Source organism: Musa acuminata, chromosome BXJ1-9 (assembly GCF_036884655.1).
Source record: "Musa acuminata AAA Group cultivar baxijiao chromosome BXJ1-9, Cavendish_Baxijiao_AAA, whole genome shotgun sequence".
Lineage (NCBI taxonomy): Eukaryota > Viridiplantae > Streptophyta > Magnoliopsida > Zingiberales > Musaceae > Musa > Musa acuminata.
Genome location: NC_088335.1, coordinates 13319527 through 13340876, shown reverse-complemented (window position 1 = coordinate 13340876; position 21350 = coordinate 13319527). Strand labels below are relative to the sequence as shown.

General features: G+C 35.6%; 1 protein-coding gene across 1 annotated transcript in view; it reads left to right on the top strand.

Moving 5' to 3' along the window:
• Nucleotides 1-2867: 2867 nt before the first annotated feature.
• The window catches only part of LOC103998275 (DNA polymerase epsilon catalytic subunit A), a 37025-nt gene continuing 18542 nt past the window's right edge, over nucleotides 2868-21350 (top strand). The window contains exons 1-19 of the mRNA XM_009419702.3: nucleotides 2868-2995; nucleotides 3107-3372; nucleotides 3499-3564; nucleotides 3684-3743; nucleotides 3877-3972; nucleotides 8075-8235; nucleotides 8448-8536; nucleotides 9304-9521; nucleotides 10031-10117; nucleotides 10211-10345; nucleotides 11990-12112; nucleotides 14066-14149; nucleotides 14485-14649; nucleotides 17363-17539; nucleotides 19265-19378; nucleotides 19887-19991; nucleotides 20684-20802; nucleotides 20888-21026; nucleotides 21104-21198. Of these exons, the coding sequence (XP_009417977.2) occupies nucleotides 3211-3372; nucleotides 3499-3564; nucleotides 3684-3743; nucleotides 3877-3972; nucleotides 8075-8235; nucleotides 8448-8536; nucleotides 9304-9521; nucleotides 10031-10117; nucleotides 10211-10345; nucleotides 11990-12112; nucleotides 14066-14149; nucleotides 14485-14649; nucleotides 17363-17539; nucleotides 19265-19378; nucleotides 19887-19991; nucleotides 20684-20802; nucleotides 20888-21026; nucleotides 21104-21198 (2195 nt within the window). The 5' untranslated portion in view covers nucleotides 2868-2995; nucleotides 3107-3210. The remainder of the gene's footprint in view (nucleotides 2996-3106; nucleotides 3373-3498; nucleotides 3565-3683; nucleotides 3744-3876; nucleotides 3973-8074; nucleotides 8236-8447; nucleotides 8537-9303; nucleotides 9522-10030; nucleotides 10118-10210; nucleotides 10346-11989; nucleotides 12113-14065; nucleotides 14150-14484; nucleotides 14650-17362; nucleotides 17540-19264; nucleotides 19379-19886; nucleotides 19992-20683; nucleotides 20803-20887; nucleotides 21027-21103; nucleotides 21199-21350) is intronic.

Genomic DNA, 21350 nt, shown 5'->3' with positions numbered 1-21350 from the left:
CATTTGTGCACCATCACGCTTGGCCTTACCGACCCTCTGCTCTACTGCACCCAGCCTATTGGCTCTTTGTGCATCATCATGTCTAACCTTACTAGTCCTTTGTGCTACCACACCTAATCTAGTGGTCCTATGTACACCGTCGCACTTGACCTTACTAGCCATCTACACCACCACGCCCAGCCTATTGACAATTTGTGCACCATCATACTCGACCTTGCTGAACCTTTGCTCCACCACCCTAACCTACTAGCCCTTTGTGTGCCATCGTGTCTAGTCTTACTGGCCTTTTGTGCCACCATACCTAACCTACTAGCCCTTTGTGCCACCATATCAAGCCTACTAGCCCTTTATGCACCATCGTGCTCAGCCCCACTAGCCCTTTAACACCACCACACCTAGCCTTCTAGCCCTTTGTGTGCCATCATATCCGACCCATTAGCCCTCTATGCCACTACGCTTAGCATACTAGCTCTTTGTGTATCATCATGCCTGGACCCCATTGGTCCTCTACACCAATGCACCCTGAGCTACTAACTTATCGTGCTATTGCATTATACCATCGCAATCGATCGTATCATCCCATTGTGCTATCGTGTTTGATTGAAGTACACCCATAACATATTGTGTTAGGCATTCTAAATTGAGCGTCCCTTTGTCTTTAACACCAACAACAAATACAAACCTAATAGTACTTTCCAACCGGTTTCCTCTGTGTTGTGAGGGATGTGTTAGGGTGAAAATGACGTGGCTAATCCATCATTACTAATAGCATCACTATAACTCTACGTTTGACACCTCATTTGCATGTAGATGAGCTACCTAGCTAGCACTTGGAAAATGAGTAACTGCACCTTGACAACTCTATTTTTCACACCTCATTTAAGTGACATTCTGTCACGTCTAACTACACCTTGTAAGTGCCAACTAGAAAATGAGTATGGACACACACCTGTTATTGCACAAATAATAGATGAACAAGGATAATGGTTCGACATTGGTTGGGGGTGATTTTAATTGGCATAACAAACGAATATAATGACTCAGCATCAACTAAAGACGATTATGATCATTTCTTACACTTTCGTGATCATAACGAGCTATGTAACATACCCTTGTTCAATTAGATCACTGACTTGAGCATCATAAAGGTATTGTTGGGAAAGCCCCTAATGAAGTTTTTGCATGTTTGAGTGTTTGATTCAAAAATTTCACCTTGAGACTAGCTCGAAAAAGAACTAGATTTGAGTAAATTTTTAGCTTGGACAATCAAAATCTACTCTAACATAAATATTTTATAAATATCTTGAGAAGAAGCACCCTGCACAAATATGGGATGAAAAAAACCCAAACTCTAATTTTTGGGTACCCAACTAATCATACTTTTTATTATTTAGTTGAAAAAATCATGAAAAATTAGCTAGATTTGTTTTCATCAAACAACACCCTTTTAATTTTGGTGAAAACATAGTTTTATTGATTATTATCAAGATGCTATACATGTTCCTCTTTCTACTGTTACACATGTCGTTCATAATCTTTATAAAAAAAAGTTTATGAAATTTGTTCTAATTTTTTATGGATATGTTTATATTTGTTCTGTGGAGTGATCAATGACAAATGCATTCCTACATGAGAGTCACAAGCTGATTGACAATGATTGGACCATACAAAAAGGAGTTATCACATTTATATTTTTTTAATAAATGACATACAACTGATAATATCTATAGAATGATAAAAATTACTTTGGAAAAATAGGATTTGGTTATTTTTTAATAATTTTTTTGATAATATATCTACAAATATGATTGCTATTCCTGAATTATAAGAATTGTGTTAACTTGACTTTTGATGGTCCTCTTTTACATATCAGGTGTTCTTATCGTATTTTAAATTTATGCTTACAAGAACATGATAGATCTCTTGAAACTTTTTTTCTTCTATTAAATAAACTGTTATATTCTTATGCGGACCATCAAGTAATAAAAAAGTGAGCTGGATTTTGTGAATTAAATGGTAAAATCCCAAAAGATTTTCTAGGGATATCTAACTTGTGAATTACTTAATAAAGGTTTTAAATATAAATAATTATTATGTATTTTTATTATAAATAATGTAGAACAAGTAAGTTTACACTCACAATATTATAATGTTTATGCAAAAAAATTAGAAAATCTAAAATTTTTAAGGATGCTACTTATATGTTATCCCCACTACTCATGTGTTTTTAATTGTTAGCACTAATGTTGTTGAAGCTTTAGAAAAAAATATATGAACATGATACTGATTTAAACATGAATATTATGTCAATGAAAACTAAATGGATAGTTATTTTTGTGTTTTGATCTGATTATTTAACTACTTATTATGTAAGTTTAAGATTAGAGGTTGATATTGTAAAAAAAAAATTAAGAAAAATAATAAAATTAGAAGGCTAAAAGTAGAATTTAGAAAGAAAAAGCTGTTTGGCAATTATTTAACAGAGGTTTGTAATAAAAAATATTAGAGGAATTTTTTCGGTAAATTGTTTTTTAAGAAATTCCAAAAAAAACGATTCGCCGAAGGCAACGGTTCGCCGGGACCCACAAGTGCATGATAATTCACGTAATGAGAACGACCTACCTGCTTCGTGAATGGCTGCAAAGGTAGTCCCACAGTACGATTTTTGTGGGCATTATTTTGTTTCGAATCACGTGGCAGGAAGGTTGCCCATAATGCAGGTGGTGCACAAAGATGGGCCCCGAAGGACTATTTTCTGGGCCTTACCCATTGTCTCAAACCACATGGCAGGTACGTTTGCCCATTTCGTAGGAAAAAGGTGTGGCTCGTCAAAGCGATGCAAAGCGCGGGAAAGTGTTCCTGAGGGATCCCTTTTAAGGGGGAGTTCTCGGCGCATCTGAAGGAGAAAGAAGCTCGGCTGAACTGGCAACGGTTCTCGAAAAGGCTCGGATCGAGACAACAGATTGAGGCGCGTCGGCGACGGAGACTAAACAAGGTATTCTCATCCTTTGCTTCTTACCACCGTGTGCTGCATCGATCAACGGGTTTGGGGATATGCTGCACTGTTTTCTTGACCGAATCGTTAGGGTTTTCTTTGAATGTGTAGCGATTCGTTTTCTGCTGGAACGGGGACCAATTTTCTACGTAGTTGAGGTGGAACAAGAAAAACCCCGAACCAGCCCTTAACCCCAACCATTCCGTGATACCACCATGAATTCCGACAGTCGGCGGCGGGAAAGGTTGACCTATGGAAGAAACCCGTCGAAGCAGAAACACCGGCTCAATGCCGAGGAGGTGCTTGAGCGCAAGCTAGGGTTCGATCTCTTCACCGAGGGCGACAAGAGGCTTGGATGGCTGCTTACCTTCTCTCCTGTAAGAAAATTTCATCCACCCTTTCCCATTATTTTCTTGTAGCCGCACATTTACTTAGTACTTCCAAACCGTTCTCCTCACAGTATTCGTTTCTTGCTTGTGTCTGATATGTTATTGAATTTCCAGTCATCATGGGAGGATCAAGAAACCAACAAGATCTACAGTTGCGTGGATCTTTACTTTGTTTCTCAGGTTAGTTTTGACTAAGATATGTACCTAGATGATCTGCGCTGGCAAAGGAATTATCTTGGTTATTAGTCTGGTTTGTCATTTAATCGTGATGCAATTTTTTTTTTTTTTTCGGTTTATAGGATGGATTGACCTTCAAAGTGAAACACAAATTTCCACCTTATTTTTATGCTGCCACCAAAGTGAGTGATAAATCCTCTTCAGAAGGAACTCTGGAAGTTCGTAGCTTAATGGCTTTCTGATGCTTGAGGCGTGATTCTTGACCGAATGTTTCTTTATTGTAAGTTAAAGTCTGATATGGTTGCAATTCTGCAGGATAAGATGGAGTTGGAAGTTGAAGCATATCTTAGGCGTAGATATGAAAGACAAATAACTGATGTGGAGATTGTGGACAAAGAGGACCTGGATTTAGTAAGCTAATGCTATCCAATGATGCGTTCTCTGATATATCATTTTGTATTACTTTTTTGTTTTGATGTTTCATTATTCATATCTTCAGCTTGATAAAATGATTTCTTCCATTAAGAATAATAATGCATAAATCAATATCCTGGAGCAGGTCATTCTCGCCTTTTGTTCATCTTGATCCAAGTGTGACATGCCATCATGGAATGCTTCGATAACTTAAGGAGATTGCCTTCTGTGCCATTTGCTCGAATAGTTTAAAGTGATTAGTGTTACAAACTATCTGTTTCTTAATGTCATTATCTAATCTTGACAAAGGTTACACTTTGGAAAAAATTGTAAGTAGTCACAAATGAATTATATGAATATGTTTATCCCAATTACATTGGCAAACAATTAAACCAGCATTATATGCATCTACAAAAATAAAAGTGGAGGAAGAGAAGGAACAAGGAGAAAATACATGAAAATAAAGAAACAAAAAATCTAGCTTGACCTTTCTTTAATCATGAAATGTCCATCATTTAAATCCAACATGTCCTTTATTTGGGGATATCTAGTTAGATGTTTTATTATAACTTCAATATGAACCAAAGGTAGTGAAAAGCCAGTACGATGAAACTTCGTCACATGTAGGATTATCCTTAGTTAAGAATATTTGTCCAACAAAATAGTATTTAAAGAATTCCATGATATTTTTGACTTCCATCATATTGATCTAATAAACCCTAGAATCTAATATTGGCCTAAAGTGATATTCACACATATTAGTCACATAATACTCTAAATACTAACAATCACAAAAAAATATTATTGAAATTTAACTGTCTAGGACTAAGAAATTGGTGTGTATATATGACAAACTTCTTGCATGGATCATGTAGACTACTGGACCTTTTCTAGCAAGGTTTTCAATTTTGAATGCTAGACCAGCATTGGTCCTTGGACCGGTATTCGGTTGGTCCATTCTAGCATATCGACACATGCTATGTTGGAACATATTGTGCTACAGAGATGGGGGATGAATACTGGTCGGACTGTACCGAACAGGGTGAAATTGCAGTCCTTATTTCTTGGAATATATGGTATAGAAAATAGAAGCATAGCCTAATAACTATATTGATCATGTCTTTTGAAGCACACATCTACTAGCAAGAGTCAATTTGACATGTGTTGGATGCTATGCAATATCAAGCCCTTGTTCTATGAAATAGTCTATTTGATATAAGGAATCAAATCATATCTCTGACTCATCTTTTTGACCCATTTACCTTGAACTAGTGAGTACATAGATTTCCATGGCTCATAAATTTGAGTTGTTGGATCTCATAAGATCCCTAATGAGCCATAACCTGGCTGCATGCAAAAAAATAAAATCCAAATAAAAGAAAAGGAAGGTGGAAACATTGAAAATTCTTTGTAAACCATCCTTTTCTTGCCTCATTCTTTTGTTGCTAAAGTCAGGGAAGGTTGGCCTTTTGTTGGTTCAGGTTGAGGTTCAAATCTACCCCACTTAGCCTTACCAAATGACTGCAATCAAAGCTAGGTTCTTCGTGAGCTCTCGTATCAGGTTTCATATGATGTTAGGTTGGTGAAGGATGATATTTGGATGCAAGGCATCTATTTCTTCTGATGGGAGATTTAATCAATTTACTATTCTTGTGAGGTTGTAAGTTTGTTGTCCATCTTTGAGAGCTCTGTTTCTTATGTTGATCCTGTTCCACCTATTCCTTTATCAGAAACTTGCTTGTTTCTCTTTCTTTCTACTTGGAGGGTCACTTCAATAAGATAATTATTATTTTTGATGCGCTTTTCCTTAATTTTAAATCATACATTGTGTTCACTGGTCTTCTTGATTATTGGGTCCTGATGTTTTTCTAAAGATCTATCTAGCTAAAACGGATAAGAGTACTAGTTGGTTCCTCAAATACAAGGATCAAACTAGCTTGGCATGATTGCTAGACCCATGCCTGTTACTCAGTAGCTTCACATGGTCTCTGATGGCATATCATGCCTTTATGTCTTGCTAGTAGCCTAGTACTTTGCTAGCATCATCATATATATCAATATTTTAAATGATTATAGCCCAAATATTGAATTTACCAAAGTACCTTGATGCTTTGACTTGGGTATGATGTGTCGAGCACAACTGATCATGTGCCCGACATGTTTCTTGCGGTAATTCAGGATATGAAAATACAACTTAAAAGAGTCCAAGTTTGGGATGGTGATACAGCACATATGAGTCCATAATTAAAATATTTGAAGACACATATAACGTGTTTGCATAACAAATAACTTTATGTTTATATATTATTGAAAATCACTATATATTTCTGAATGTTTTATTTAGCCATCCGAAAACTAAAAAGAGGTTTAATAGATTTATAATATTTTTGAAAATGATTCATTTTTTTGTTCTCTTTTTTATTCTTGTCTCTTATCTTCTTTCCTATCTTTGCTCTCTTTCCTTTAAGATGTGTTTATGTAGAGCTCGAATGAAAATGCATTAATGGAGAGGATCTATAGGACTCCTTTCTCTCTCTCTCAATAGTTGTGTGGAAAATATTGGAAACTCTAAACATGGTTCACTTATTCTTCTCTATTTCAAGCAGCTTGTAGTGACAATGACATGCCTTGTATAATGGTATGCAGTACCGAATGGTACCGCCCGGTACGGGTGGTACGTACCGGTCCGACGGCATACCAGTATGCGGACCGCCCAGTACCGCTACAGTGCTATATTGTAGTAGTGCTACAGTGCTATAGTATGAAAAATATATAAAATTATTCGGTACACCGGTAATGTACCGTACCGAGCCAATCTCGAAACACTGGTACGGTACGGTATTGCATACCTTGCCTTGTATACCTTTTGTCTTTCTCTTGCCTATTTCCTCTCACGTTCTTCTTTTCCCCTCACTGCTGCTATGGACCTTGAAGGAGTCCAATAATCTGAAACCTGGACTAATATTTTGACAAGGGATTTTTATTTTTCATTTTTCTTAATAAATTTCGTTGCTGTTGCACCCTCTCTTCTTCTCTTGATCTCTTCCCTCTGTTGATTACCTTCTCCTCCTTTGCTTCTGCTTCTATTTGTGTTCTTCTTTTGCTAGTGTGGTTGGTTGGAATCGGCTGATTGCAATTCGAATGAGCCAAGTTGGACTCATATTTCATATTGACATTTATGTATTATTGACAAAAGTTAAGTGGGGGTAAAATGTGGATAGATGGTAGTATCTATTTCATGTATAATAATATTCTGAAGATATCTGTATTTTGCTACATGCAATATTTTCAGTCATGAGACTTATGATTCTTAAACTATATACACCCTTTACACGATTATGGATCAAAGGAATTTCCAAATCCTCATATCTAGTTTAGCTTGATTAATTTCTTCCTAATGAAAATAAAATTATAGGTTTGACGGATTTGGTAGATCTTTGTTGTTACAAAGTCAATTGTTCTTTTATCCTTGATGAATGCATGTGTTGAGTACATGGGATTGCAATTATACTGGATATCTAAGTTAAGGAAATTGAAGCCGCAAACTATCTATCTTGGCATATGCTGTAAACTGCTTTAGGTTGTATGTTGCAGATGTTTAACTATTGTACACTGTACATGTCAACTGATATTTTACCCCTTGTAGTGTATCTAAACTATCATCATTTGCTTTTCTTATTTATAAAATGTTGAGCTGGGCTGCTGTGCTGCCGCCTATCCTAAAAGCTTAAGCTGATTGGAAGGAACTAAATTTATATTTAAATCTTGACATCCTTCCTCACCATGGACCTGACCCCCTTCTATTTTGAGCTTAAAGTTCCCTCTCACCTGCAAGCTGAATGAAAGACTAATGGACTTGACACATGAATGCAATTATAACTGATGGGCTGCTTTGATTCCATGATAAAACGATGAGTTTGGTTATCACATATCCTAAAAGCATAAGCTTTTGGGGATGGTGGCAACCTAACAGGTCAAGTTATTGTGGTATATGTTATAACAAATGTTTTGTATTTCTTACATGTGATTATTGATTCTTTCTTCGTTATTTAGCTATCATAAATGCGTGGTTTTCTAATCAAATATCTTGCTATGCCAGAAAAATCATCTTTCTGGTTTGAACAGGTCATATTTAAAGCTCAGCTTTGATACTGTCCAGCAACTAATACACGTCAAGAATGACCTTATGCATGTTGTTGAAAGGAACCAATCAAAATTAGATGCTGCAGAGGCATTTGAATCTATATATATTGGTGGAAGGTAGTAACTTACTATTTTACTAATTCTGTGCACAAAATAGTCAATGTTGTTGTATATGCCATAATGCCAATCATCTAAAACTTAAGTTTTCATTCTATGTTCACTTCTTTTCTTTATGGTTTGGTACCTTGGCTTTGTTTTTTGCCTGTATTAGGTACTCACATATTACTGTCTTATCTAAATGTTTTTGCTTTTTTGATTGTCTATTTCAGAAAGGAAAGGCCACAAGATCTAATGGATTGCATTATTGATCTTCGTGAATATGATGTTCCCTATCATGTTCGTTTTGCTATCGATAATGGTAGGTTTTATGTTTATGTTCTTTTCTTTGTTTGTAGAAACTGCATAATCCTATATGATCCATAGTGGTAATCAAGGATTGAAATATCGTATCGTACTGGAGTTTCGACGTTCGTTCGGTACAGTACGATAATGTATACCGAGTTGTACACTATTCAGTATACCGCTCGGTGTATATATATATATATATATATATATATATATATATATATATATATATTCGCCTCTCTCTTCTCCTAAGGGGGGTGACGTCGCCTCGTTTATATATATAAATTAATAAATATATATTTCTATATAAAAGATTATATATATATATATTTATAAAAGGTGACATCGCGTCGCCTTTTCCTTCTCCCATGCAGGGCGACGTCGTTGAGGTGACACGACCTCAGCGATGTCGCCTTGTTTATGTATATATATATTTATATATATATATATATATATATATATATATATATTTATTTATAAAAGGTGACGTCGCGTCGCCTTGGTGACGTTGCCAAAAAAAGGCGACGTCGCCTTTTATAAAAATATTTATATATAAAATAAATAAATAAATAATATATATATATATATATATATATATATATATATATATATATATATATATATATATATATATATATATATATATATTCTGTCCGATAACGGGCGGTCCGTATAACGGTCAGCTGACGAACCGGTACGTACCGCTCGGTACGGATGGTATTATTCGAAACTGTATACCTTGGTGGTAATACCTAATAATGGAAATGTTATTTAATGCAGATGTTAGATGTGGTCTGTGGTATGATATATCTGTCTTTAGTGCTGGTATTTTGCTTGAGAAAAGGTCTGATCTTCTTCAACGGGCAGAAGTTCATGTTTGTGCATTTGATATTGAGACAACCAAGCTCCCTCTGAAATTTCCAGATGCTGAATATGATCTCATAATGATGATTTCATACATGATCGATGGACAAGGGTACTTGATAATCAACCGGGAGGTTAGACAGAATGCCATTTTAATTGACATCCTTAGATATTGGAGCTTGATGTTGCTAATTTCAAATTCTTGAATAGATATTATATTTGTTTTCCACTGATTAAATTCTCGTATTGTCATTGTTTTCCCCCATTTTTCTTAAGCTGCTATAAGCTATTAATGTTATATTATTCTGCACAACTAATGTTTTCTTCCTTCCGGAGATCCTTCTCAGTTTGCATGATACTGAACATTAATTGATAATCATCCTGGGTGAGTGAAATGGCTTTGGTGTTATTTTATGTCTTGAAATGCGACCTCATAGCACTAATGGCAATACTGTTTGAACTATTAATAAATTAAGATCTGATTTGGCAAAGGCAATAACATGTAATATTTCATTAAAAGTTGTCTTAAATTCTGTATTTCTTGGTTTGCTCGCATACTATCTCTGCAATGCTGGAACTCATCTTTCATTTAATTTTGGTCAATCAACTGTATGCTTATGCATCCCCTGTTCTGTACCGGTAGTGTGTTGGTGAGGATATTGAAGATTTGGAGTATACTCCAAAACCAGAATTTGAAGGTTGCTTTAAAGTAAGAAACGTGAAAGATGAGGTATCTTCCTATAAATCCTGTAAATTAATTATTATATATGTCATCTGTAATTTAGAATCTTGGTCTCACTTCTAAGTTTTCTTGGCATGGCAGGGAGAGCTTTTAAAAGCATGGTTTGCCCACATGCAAGAGGCTAAGCCAGGTATATATGTCACTTACAATGGAGATTTCTTCGACTGGCCATTCCTAGAGAAAAGAGCTTCTCATCATGGTATTAAAATGAGTGAGGTGTGTGCAGAATATTCTTTCAGATAACTATATGTAGCTGCACTCAAGATGTGGCGTATATACCTTAAACAATTCCACCTTCAATTATGTGTAATGCTGGAATATCATGATTTGTTTGCTGCATTTGTACAAGCACAATTCAGCCTTTCCCCTAGATGTGCTCATTTGTTGTCTTATTATGCTTACTCTTGTTCCTTGTTCAAATCTATCTTTTGCTGCTATCACATAGTGAAGGTGCAAGTCTAGAATATCATGATCATGGTTTGACATTTTGGGTACCAGACCCATGCTGGCCGTTGGCCAGACTAGTACTACTCCAAAATGTGCTAGGCATACCAACACACGGTATGACAGCATGGGCCTAGTATTTTAGATTTTCAATTCTAACACTCTCCTTGAGAAATTAGACTTTTCCTTCAGAAGACTTTTAAGAATGGAAGATATTTTAGTGGAAGGGAGAAGGTTTGGAAGAGGGTTGAGAGGAGGGAAGGGAAAGATAGATCAAGGAAAAGTGTTGATGATGACTGGTTTATAGAGTGAAAAGAGGAGTGATCAGCAAGGGAAGGGGAATAGAACTAGTCTGAAAATATCATTTTCTATCAGTTTTAATTCTTATCCACTTGTGGCTTTGGTATGATGGTATACCAACACACGGTATGCCAGCATTAGCCTAGTACTCTTTTCTTAAATATTTTCGCTAAATCAAACATGAATTATAAATTAAGCCTCTAAATCAAGTCACTAAGCTGAAATATAGGAGCTGATACTTAAAGAAGAAAATGTAGTCTCCGGTGAAAATGGATCTGAATTTAGAATACCATTTGTATGATTCTACTCTTAAGTTAGTGCCCTAGCCTTATGGACCTCCTTTCTCTCACTGGCTGCCTTGGGCTCGATTGTGTGAAATACTCTTAAAGTGGACCAGACTAGTTCACTTCATTTATAAGTGAACTGATTAGCAAAACTGCTCGAGACCCCTGCTTTTTTGGCTGATATGTAGGTTAAATCAGTAAGGTTGCTCTACATACTAGTCATATGATGGAGCTGTATGTACCAAGGATTTACATACTGAGCTGTGTCAACAACGGCCATTGTCAGACTGGTTGGCATATTATACCATGATACACTTCTGGAAAATAATATAATTTTTTCAATTATCAGTCATGATATAGTGGTCAGTATGGTCGGTATGATTTGGCATTTGAATCTTGAGGTATACAATTTTTAAGGGTGCTATCATGTGTGAAGCAATCCATAATTAGAGGTCTTTTTGCCTTGGAGAAATATGTTAATAAATTCTTCCAACTGTGAATTGTCTGATGTGCTTTGTTGCTTATTCTAAAATTTTGTTAATATTTTAATTTTCCACTAAATGATGAGTTGATTTTAATCATTTTATAATGAAACAACCTAAGATTGATAATTTGAGAGTGTTATGGTCCATGTAACACATGAAAGATTTCCCAGTGTCTGTATGATATGCTACTATTCATGCATATGATATTTCTTTGGTTTTTTTGTGGACATTTCAGTACATAATTACTTATCACTCAACAATTGTTCTTGTAGAAGTTATTCAGTCAGTATGCTGCTATCATTAATCTGTATCTTATCTCATATATAGCTTGCATTTACTCCTTTCAGGAAATTGGTTTCCAGTGCGACAGTAACCAAGGGGAGTGTCGTGCCAAATTTTCTTGTCATCTTGATTGTTTTGCTTGGGTGAAACGTGATAGTTACCTTCCTCAAGGAAGCCAAGGTCTTAAGGTGAATAAACTCAACTTGAATCTGATTAATCAAGTTCCATAGTTGGAACATTTTGGTAAAGACAAAGCACTTGAATACACATACACACACATTTATTTCCTGATTTGTTGAACTAGGTGGTTTGTAACTGTGTGTGTGTTTGCGTGTGTGCGCATGTGACATTTTCCATTTTCTTTAATCTTTAAGTTATATGCAAAAATCAAGGCATGTAAAATTATAGTTTTCTTGTGTGTGTGTGTGTGTGTGACGTTTGGACATATGTTGATGCAAGTTTATATTTTGTTTGAAAGGCATTAACTTCCTATATTAGATTTCTACAACTTTGGTTTTCTTTGATAGTGTAAGAAGTAGATACTATTGGTTATCTCATTGCTACTCTAAAGGACTTAAATACTGGTCAGATTGGTACATATAGACTTTATTTACTGGTTCAACCAAGAACCAGTGTTGAGATATATAGCTCAGTTTTGGTACAGTGCCATTCATTTAACCTTTTTTTGTTTTATTCAATTATGTAGGGTGGTGCTGGTTTGTACCAGTGATTTAAAAAGCGCTAAGGTCCAAAAACGCCCGAGGCGCTAGGCGCTCGCCCGAGCGAAGCGAGGTGCTAAAATATAAAAATATATAATATAGTTAATAAATATAATTATTTAAAATTTTAAATAAAAATAATTAAGAGGGCTCGCGGGAGGCGCGAGCAGCTGTGAGGTCTCGCGGGAGGCGCGAGCAGCGGGAGTCGCGAGCAGAGGGAAGGCTCGTGGGAGGCGCGAGCAGCGGGAGGGCTCGCGGGAGGCGCGAGTAGCGGGAGTCGCGAGCAGAGGGAAGGCTCGCGGGAGGGCTCGCGGGAGGCGTGAGCAGAGGGAAGGCTCGCGGGAGTCGTGAGCAGCGGGAGGGCTCGCGGGGGGCGCGAGCAGCTGGAGGGCTCGCGGGAGGCGCGAGCAGCGATAGTGACGAGCAGCGGCAGTGGGAGCAGGAGCGACGAGCAGCGAGATCGGGAGCGCCAGCGGCAGCGGGTTAGGGTTGGGTAAGGGTTATATCGGTTTAGTTGGTTCGATTGAACCAACTAACAACCGAACCAGGACCGAACCAAACCTAAAATCCTGGTTCGGTCACTTGGTTTACCCAGGTGCTCGCCCGAAGCGCCCAGCGCCTGGGCTCGGGCGAGCGCCCAGGCGGCGCCTGTTTGAAGCGCGCCGCCTGGGACATTAGTGAGGCGCTCGGGCGCTCACCTAAGCGCTCGCCTCGCCCGAGCGCCTCTTTCAATCATTGGTTTGTACACCATTCAGTATAGTAGTACTGTACCAGTCCGATAGATCACTAAAAGCAGTATAAGACCAGTATTGAATCCTTGCCCCAGCTGACACTGACAAAATGTGATATTTGTTTTTTTAAATGAAAAGTAACATTGGATTCTTGTACTGTCTTATTTTGTGAACAATCTTAATTTGTTTGGGCACTGACCCAGCAGAAATTTTATGGAAGGATTTTTTAGGCAATCCGACTAGAGTTACTAGAGTATTCTGAGGGCATATATTTACTTAATGGTGTACATATCAGTGGGTCTGCAGGCACTATGACACAGACTTAAAAAACCAGATAAGTTCTTATTTTTTGTGAATTTGTTCTTCCTTCAACCTTAAGGATTAGGTTGTACATTCCTGGATTACAATTTTTGTAACATGTTTTTTGGTCATTATATTCTCAATCAAATTGTGCCCGATTGTTCATGAACACAAATAATTCTATTATTTTTTAAATCAGTAACCACACATATTCATCTTAGCTTCATCTCCAGTAATTACACTGGATTCATTAGTCACTACTTTTGACTACCATGCTTTAGTTTATGAGTAACTAAGGTAGCTGCAGTCTTTTACACTCCAGGATCCTGCAGATACCTTCCCATAATCTGTTGACACTCTTTTAGACTCACACATTTCTGTTACTCACCAGGCTGTTACAAAGGCTAAATTGGGTTATGATCCACTGGAGGTGAATCCAGAAGACATGGTTCGTTATGCCATGGAACAACCACAGGTACATGAGATTTAAAGTTTTGACTTGCTCACTATGTGCTATTGTACAAATAAGGATCCTTCAAAATGATCCAAAAGATATCTTTGTTGCAGTCGCACTGCCTAACCCTTCTTTTTTTTGAGGCAAAGCAGCAATGCTACGAGCTTATTTCATTAATAACACAAAAAAGGAAGAAAAGAGAAAAAAAACAAAAAGAAAAGAAATAGAGAACAAAAAACAGAGAACCAAAAAATGAGGAACAAAGCTTCTGTTGATTTTTTATATATTCTGCTCTAATTTGATTCTTGTTCATAATGTTTTTTATTTGAATTTAATTTTCCATGATGTTATCTCAGATGATGGCATCATATTCTGTGTCAGATGCCGTGGCAACATATTTTCTATATATGACATATGTTCATCCGTTCATTTTCTCTCTTGCAACTATAATTCCTATGCCACCAGATGAGGTCCTCCGAAAAGGAAGTGGAACACTTTGTGAAATGCTTCTTATGGTGCAGGTACGTTTATGGTTTGTTTTTTCTCAGTGCAAGCTTACTGTCACTCCATTACATCTGTTATCATATGTAATGCATTGATATTATACTCCTATAAATATGTTGTTTTGAAATGATTAATGTTTTGGTTTCTCAAGTTTTAGCATGCTCCTTTTATTCAATTGTTTTTGGTTGGCTTCATGCTACAAAACTTTTTGTGTGCTCTTGAAGAATCAATTCATTCTTTTATGAAGCACACAGATTAAACTGGTAGTGCACTATACAGTACATAGAATCTGGTGCACAATGCCCTGAACTGGCCAATGTGTCCACTGATGCACAGCACTTATCAACATGCATTGGAATATCAGTCCACTATAACCGGGGTAGGGGGTTTCCATTTGGTATTTGACTAGTACATACATATTCATGATACTTTAGTCCATGATTTAGGGTTGGTTAGGTAAGTCCATGATATAGTGGCCATCCCTGGGCTAACAAGGTCAGAAAGTGAAACTTATTAATTTGCATGACATGTCCTTAGACTTGGGTTCAGACAGAACCTGAAGGATCCATAAGAATCATAATTAAATTTCTAATGGTCATTTAGTTCTTTTTAGCACTGAACTCAACTTGTATTATAACAAGTGATCTTCAGTAACTCATGCTCATATCCTGAAGGTCATAAGTTTTACAGACACCCACAACATCATACATAATTTTCACCATAAGGTCTGCAACTTTCAGGAAAGTACATATTCCAGACTAAAGTGATAATAAGACGTGAATTGTAGCATTCTAGCATTGATTTTGGTGTTGATCATAATTCAAGAAAAACATTCTAGCATTGAAGATATTAATTGTAGGCTTGTAGCCAATTTAAACATTTGACAACAACAATAGCCAACTAAACATCCACAGGCAAAATAAGTCCATAATCCAGATTCCAAACAGTACTTCTGATCACAGATGAGATCAATTAGTTCCACATGAAACCTCACATGTAACTAAATGCTGATAATAGTAAATTACAAGATACTTAATGGTTTAGGCATACAACCAAGGCCCAAATGTCCCACCATTATCTTTGGTAAGAACGTGCATATGCTTGATGTTTGAGATCAAGTTTCATGTGTGACTTTACAGATGTCAATGATGATTTGGTGAGGTCTAAACAGACTTCCAAGTTCCAACTCCAACATACCACTTGCCAGTGGTCCAGATATATCCTCCTGGATGAAAAAAAGAGGTCCAAATTCCATGGAGAACATGTCTCCAAAAAGAGGTCCAGATATATCCTACTAGAATTCTCCACAAGACTACTTTGTTTTCTTTTATTCTTTATCATGTGGAACATGTCTCCAGTTGAAGGCATGTAGCTTCTCTCTATGTTTTCTTTATCATGTCATGTAATTAGCTTAAATAGTTTTATTCAATGATGATACACTGGTGACTAATGATTAATTAAGACATAATTAGAGTATTTAAGAAGAATTAGCTTAGATTGACCATGTATTGGCTTCTTACAAAGTTTATGAGCTTATTGTACTATGTTTAATGGATAATTAGAGGCTTATTAATGCATGTTTAGGTATATACACCTAAACATTTATGATATTTCAACATTTCATCCTTGAAGAAGTAAAGATAAACTGAACCTTTTGAGATATATTCAGTTGTTCACAGACTAAGATATTTAGATAGTTTAGATAAATTTATACTTTTAAGAAATAATTGCATTCTTAAATATTCTGAGTTGGATAAATTTGAAAATTTTGAATATATTCACATTTTCATATATTCAAATATGAATTAAATTGACTCGCATCACTATTTGTATATAAATTTTTTCTATATGAATAAGGGTAGGTGATAACATACTATGTAATATCCAGCTCCACTTGAGCACAGAAAAGGATTCAGATGGATATTGTTTGATCCACTTTATCCCCCATTCACAGAGCTAATTTAGTTTAGCTGGATGTTCAATCCCCATAATTGCTAACCAATATGGTGGGGTACTACCGTACTAGTATTATAGAACAATGCAGAAGGATTACGAATTTTGTGTTTCTGATGTCATCTAATATGTTGAATATCTGACCAAAATAAGAATTCTATTTAACATGATTGAACTTGTATAATGTAAATCCCACATGCATCGTACATGGACACTTATGTATGCATCCTAAAACTGTTTTCATATATCAGTACAACAGCAGAAGAGTTGTCTGCATTGTCATGTGTTTGTCTGTGTGCATCTCCCTTTGTGATTATGTGGTTCTATGCTAAAACACTTGTACAAACAGTTGTGATATTTGTATTTCTGTTTAATACTTACAAAGATTGGCTAACACACATAAAACACGGCAATTTTCTCTGTTCAACTTAAGCACTGATATTTTGCTTCTTAAATTATTCAAGAGTAACAACAACATTTCCAGTAGATATTCTACTTTGTGGACAGGCATCTCTGGAAGGAGCTAACTCTTGGTTCGATTATTAATCTTCAGCATCAGTCAAACTTCGCATGTGCTAGCTATTTCTGTTTGACATGTAAAATTTTGTTACCAATAGAAGTCATTAATGAAATAACACGTTACATGAAATAATATGATGTTATGATGTTGAGCAGTAATGAACTCAAGTTTAGCAATCAACATATGCTTCCGTGATCATTTTCTTTCTTCTGTTCCTTGATGTTTATCTGACATTGTAATTCTGTTTCTGTACACAGGCATACAAGGCTAATGTTATTTGTCCTAACAAGCACCAATCTGATCCTGAAAAATTCTACAACAACCGCCCTCTAGAAAGTGAAACATATATTGGAGGGCATGTTGAATGCCTTGAAAGTGGTGTTTTTAGGTCAGATCTTCCTATTAAGTTCCAGCTTGATCCATCTGCATATGAGGTACAACTTTAATTGTGTTTGCTGCTGATAGATAGGTGGCTTTATTAGACTTCATACTTGAATAATTAACTTTTAAGATTTTTTGATTGGCTTTTATAAATATATAATTTATTATATCTTGTAAAACATGCAACAACCAAGTATAACATGCATAAATGCCATTCAATTATTTTGCACATTTACTGAGCTAAACTGGTACCTCTAGCTTTGATGGTAATGTCTTGGAAGTACTTAATTCTTGTTCTCTAGTTTTTTCCATTTTTACTCTATAAGAACATGACTACTGTGTCATGGGATTTCTCCAATAATTTGTTTTGTGTGGAATTTCGTGGTTTTGTTGAAGTATGCTGGTCCATTCCCAGACTGATATGTACTGCCCGTTTTATACCGTTTCGGGTGGTATAGAAGTCCTTGATCTATAGTATGTCTAAACTAATATGAAAGGCATGGTTTATTTGCACTACAAAGGAAGCCAAGTTTTCTTCTTAAATGGCTCCTGACTTTATGAAGTTGTCTTAATAAGTACCACATGTACATTGTAGCTTCCCCTTTTCCTATCAGGATCTAAATAATTTATTTATGTACATTACATTGATTCAAAATTTTTATTGTGAAAAGATTGGATAGCGATTAGACATTGGAAAAACCCATATCTGTTTCCACTTTCCATATCTAATCAAAGGATACATATTCAACTATCTGATATAAACATATACTAAATTTTCTAGCCGTGTATTTTTTGAGACAAGAAGTGGACGTTTATTGCACTGGAAAAATGAGAAAAACAATAAGATTAAATAGTTGGAATAACTAATCAAATAGCAATTGTTATCAGGTTTTGTAAAAACTAATTTTTATCAGCTAGGAAGTAGGAAAAAAAAAATCAGATTTCAGGTCTCTTTCTCCTCTTTTCTCGGTTTCTACAATCAAGTTAAATGATAATAAATTAAATCTAAGATACAAATCAATGGGATATGAAACAAAATTGCTTAGTGGCTAAGCATCAAAGGTAGAAAATTTTCTATATGGATCCATCAAAGAACTCTTAATTTTTTATTTAATTAGGCCTTAATTATGTATACATGGACTAATAAACTCTTTTTAGTCGTTAAATACTAAATCTTGCGAAAATATACATTGTCATCAAGCTAATTAAATGAAATTAACTAAGTATTAGATTGTAACAAAACCTTGATTTGAAGAGAAGTGTGATCAGATTAGGAGATTGACTCACTCTTCTTATCCAATTGAACCTAGAATAATTGTAGGAAAACAAAATGGTATTACACTGTAATGTAGTTATAGTGTGAAATTTTTTAGTTTGGCTCAGAAGAAAAGAAACCTTAGGATCCACATCAGGATAGCATAATTCAAGAGTCTAATAAGTCTCTGACTAGCAGACATGTTGATATGGATCTGTCACAGCTTGTGGATGTGGACACTACAGGAGGGAGTCCCTTGTGGGTTGACTGTTGACTATTTATTTTTTTGTTCTTGTTGCATTGCAGATATATATATGAGTGCATACTTTCTCTAGATCTTTCCATTTTCAACCATCTTAGTCGTGCCTTTGTTTATTTAGTTCAAAGAGTAATGAGTTTGCCCTCAGTTATTTTTCCACCTCCATCATGAACTTTTTCATGGATTGAAATCTTTCTCCATGAAGTTTTGCTTATTCATTTGTGTGACTCTATGAGATTTTGTACTCACCAGAATTTTTTTCAGCAATTAATTGGAAATCTGGATCGTGACCTTCAATTTGCAATTACAGTGGAAGGAAAAATGAGCATTGAATCAATTGCAAATTACAAAGATGTGAAGAATGCTATAATGGAAAAGGTCCTTTTCTTTACTGTTTATTCAATGCTAAAGTTTCAAATGTCACATTAATGTCGCTTTTTCTGTTGTATTTTGATCAAATAAAATGTTGTGTTTTGAGCTTTTCATGCATTTATTTTCAATCAACGAATACAAAGCATAAAGGGATTTGGGGTGAGGCATTATATTGTTAATTGTCATTGGCATCCATATTATAAGCTTATGCGTAATAAGAAATTAAGTGGTTTCTTTTCCTTATGCATTCTTGTTTGGAAGCTTTACTTGTCTGATCTATAATAGCTGCTCCTTGGCCATTGTATTGTGCTGTTATGCGGCGAAGCTTATTATCCTTTATTACACAAAAAAATGTATCATATGAAATATATATGAAATGATGTTTTCACCAATTCTTATCAGCCTTAGGTGAATTTACTTATGTGGCCTGCACTTGCTCGCACTAGTAATTTGCTAACATGAATGAATACATTGTGGAGCTCACTATCTTCTTTTTGGTACTTTCAATTTGCAGCTTATCTTCTTGCGGGATCATCCGACATGTGAGGAATGCCCACTTATTTATCATCTTGATGTTGCTGCAATGTATCCAAACATCATTTTAACAAACAGACTTCAGGTACTATTATACAGTGCTCAACAGGATTTACCCTGCTATGATTACATTGTCATTATATTTGTTTCTTTAATAGAGCTTTTGAAGCAATATTTTCTTATTTTGACACAAAGAAACTTGATTGAAAAAATAGTTTATTTAGAAAAAAATGTGGTTAATCTTATTTGCTTCCAGTTAGTTGCATTTTGACTTCATAGCTTGAAGTCCATTCCAGTTATCTTGGCTACTAATCAAACCAGTATGAGGAAATGTGTTTAGATATTTTTCTTTGACCTGGGAATACCCAGGAAAACATTATCTTTCTTAAAAATAGATTTGATTGTGTACTGCTGACTGTACTAGTTATCCTGTACATCAGACCAGCTGTACATCATGTAGATTCCTGAATATACTTGTTATCCTTAGCTTGCTTGCTTGTCATTATATCTGAATTAAAGTATATTAATTAAATAAATTATTGGATCTGAATTGGAATTTATTAAACTAATACACTGTCACCTCATGTACATGAAAGCACCTTTATAATGTATTTACTGACTTGATTATTTTAAATTATTTTTGCTCTATGCTAGTCATCTGCCACTTTATTTGAAATATATATTCCAACTAATGATTTTTTTTATGAAGAAAAATTTAGAACATCTATGAGTCTATGTAATGCTGATGAAATATCTGAATTTTATTAATAATTGCAGCCTCCATCAATAGTTACAGATGTAGTCTGCACTGCATGTGACTTTAATCGTCCAGGAAAAAATTGCCTACGTAAACTAGAATGGGTTTGGCGAGGAGAGACCTACATGGCCAAGAAGAGGTTCGATTTTAGTATTTTTATTTTTTTTCTTTAGAAAAAGCATCTTCAGTACTATTATATGAAAACATGCTATTTCTGTGTATAGTGATTACTATTACATAAGGAAACAAATTCAGTCAGAACTTGTTGAATTTGGTGATGGTAAAACAATGCCATTTCTTGATCTCCCCAAATCAGAGCAACAATTGAGGCTGAAAGAACGCTTGAAGAAGTACTGTCAGAAGGTACAGACAACTCCCTAGCTAGAGATTTTGTTCCTCTTAAGAAAACTCATAAATAACTTGGTGATGACACAAAACAGGCATATAAAAGGGTTCTGGACAAGCCTGTGACAGAGCTTAGAGAAGCAGGGATATGCATGCGTGAAAATCCCTTTTATGTTGACACAGTACGAAGGTCTGTTAGTATTAGCTTTTGGTTCCTTGAGTATGCTTGTTTGGTACTTGGTTAAGTCTGCAGCAGTCTTGTCATTCCCCTTTTTTTTTCTTATGTTGGGTTGGTAGTCTTTGTCAAATTTTTTAGTTTTTTACTCTTTGAAAGCACATAAA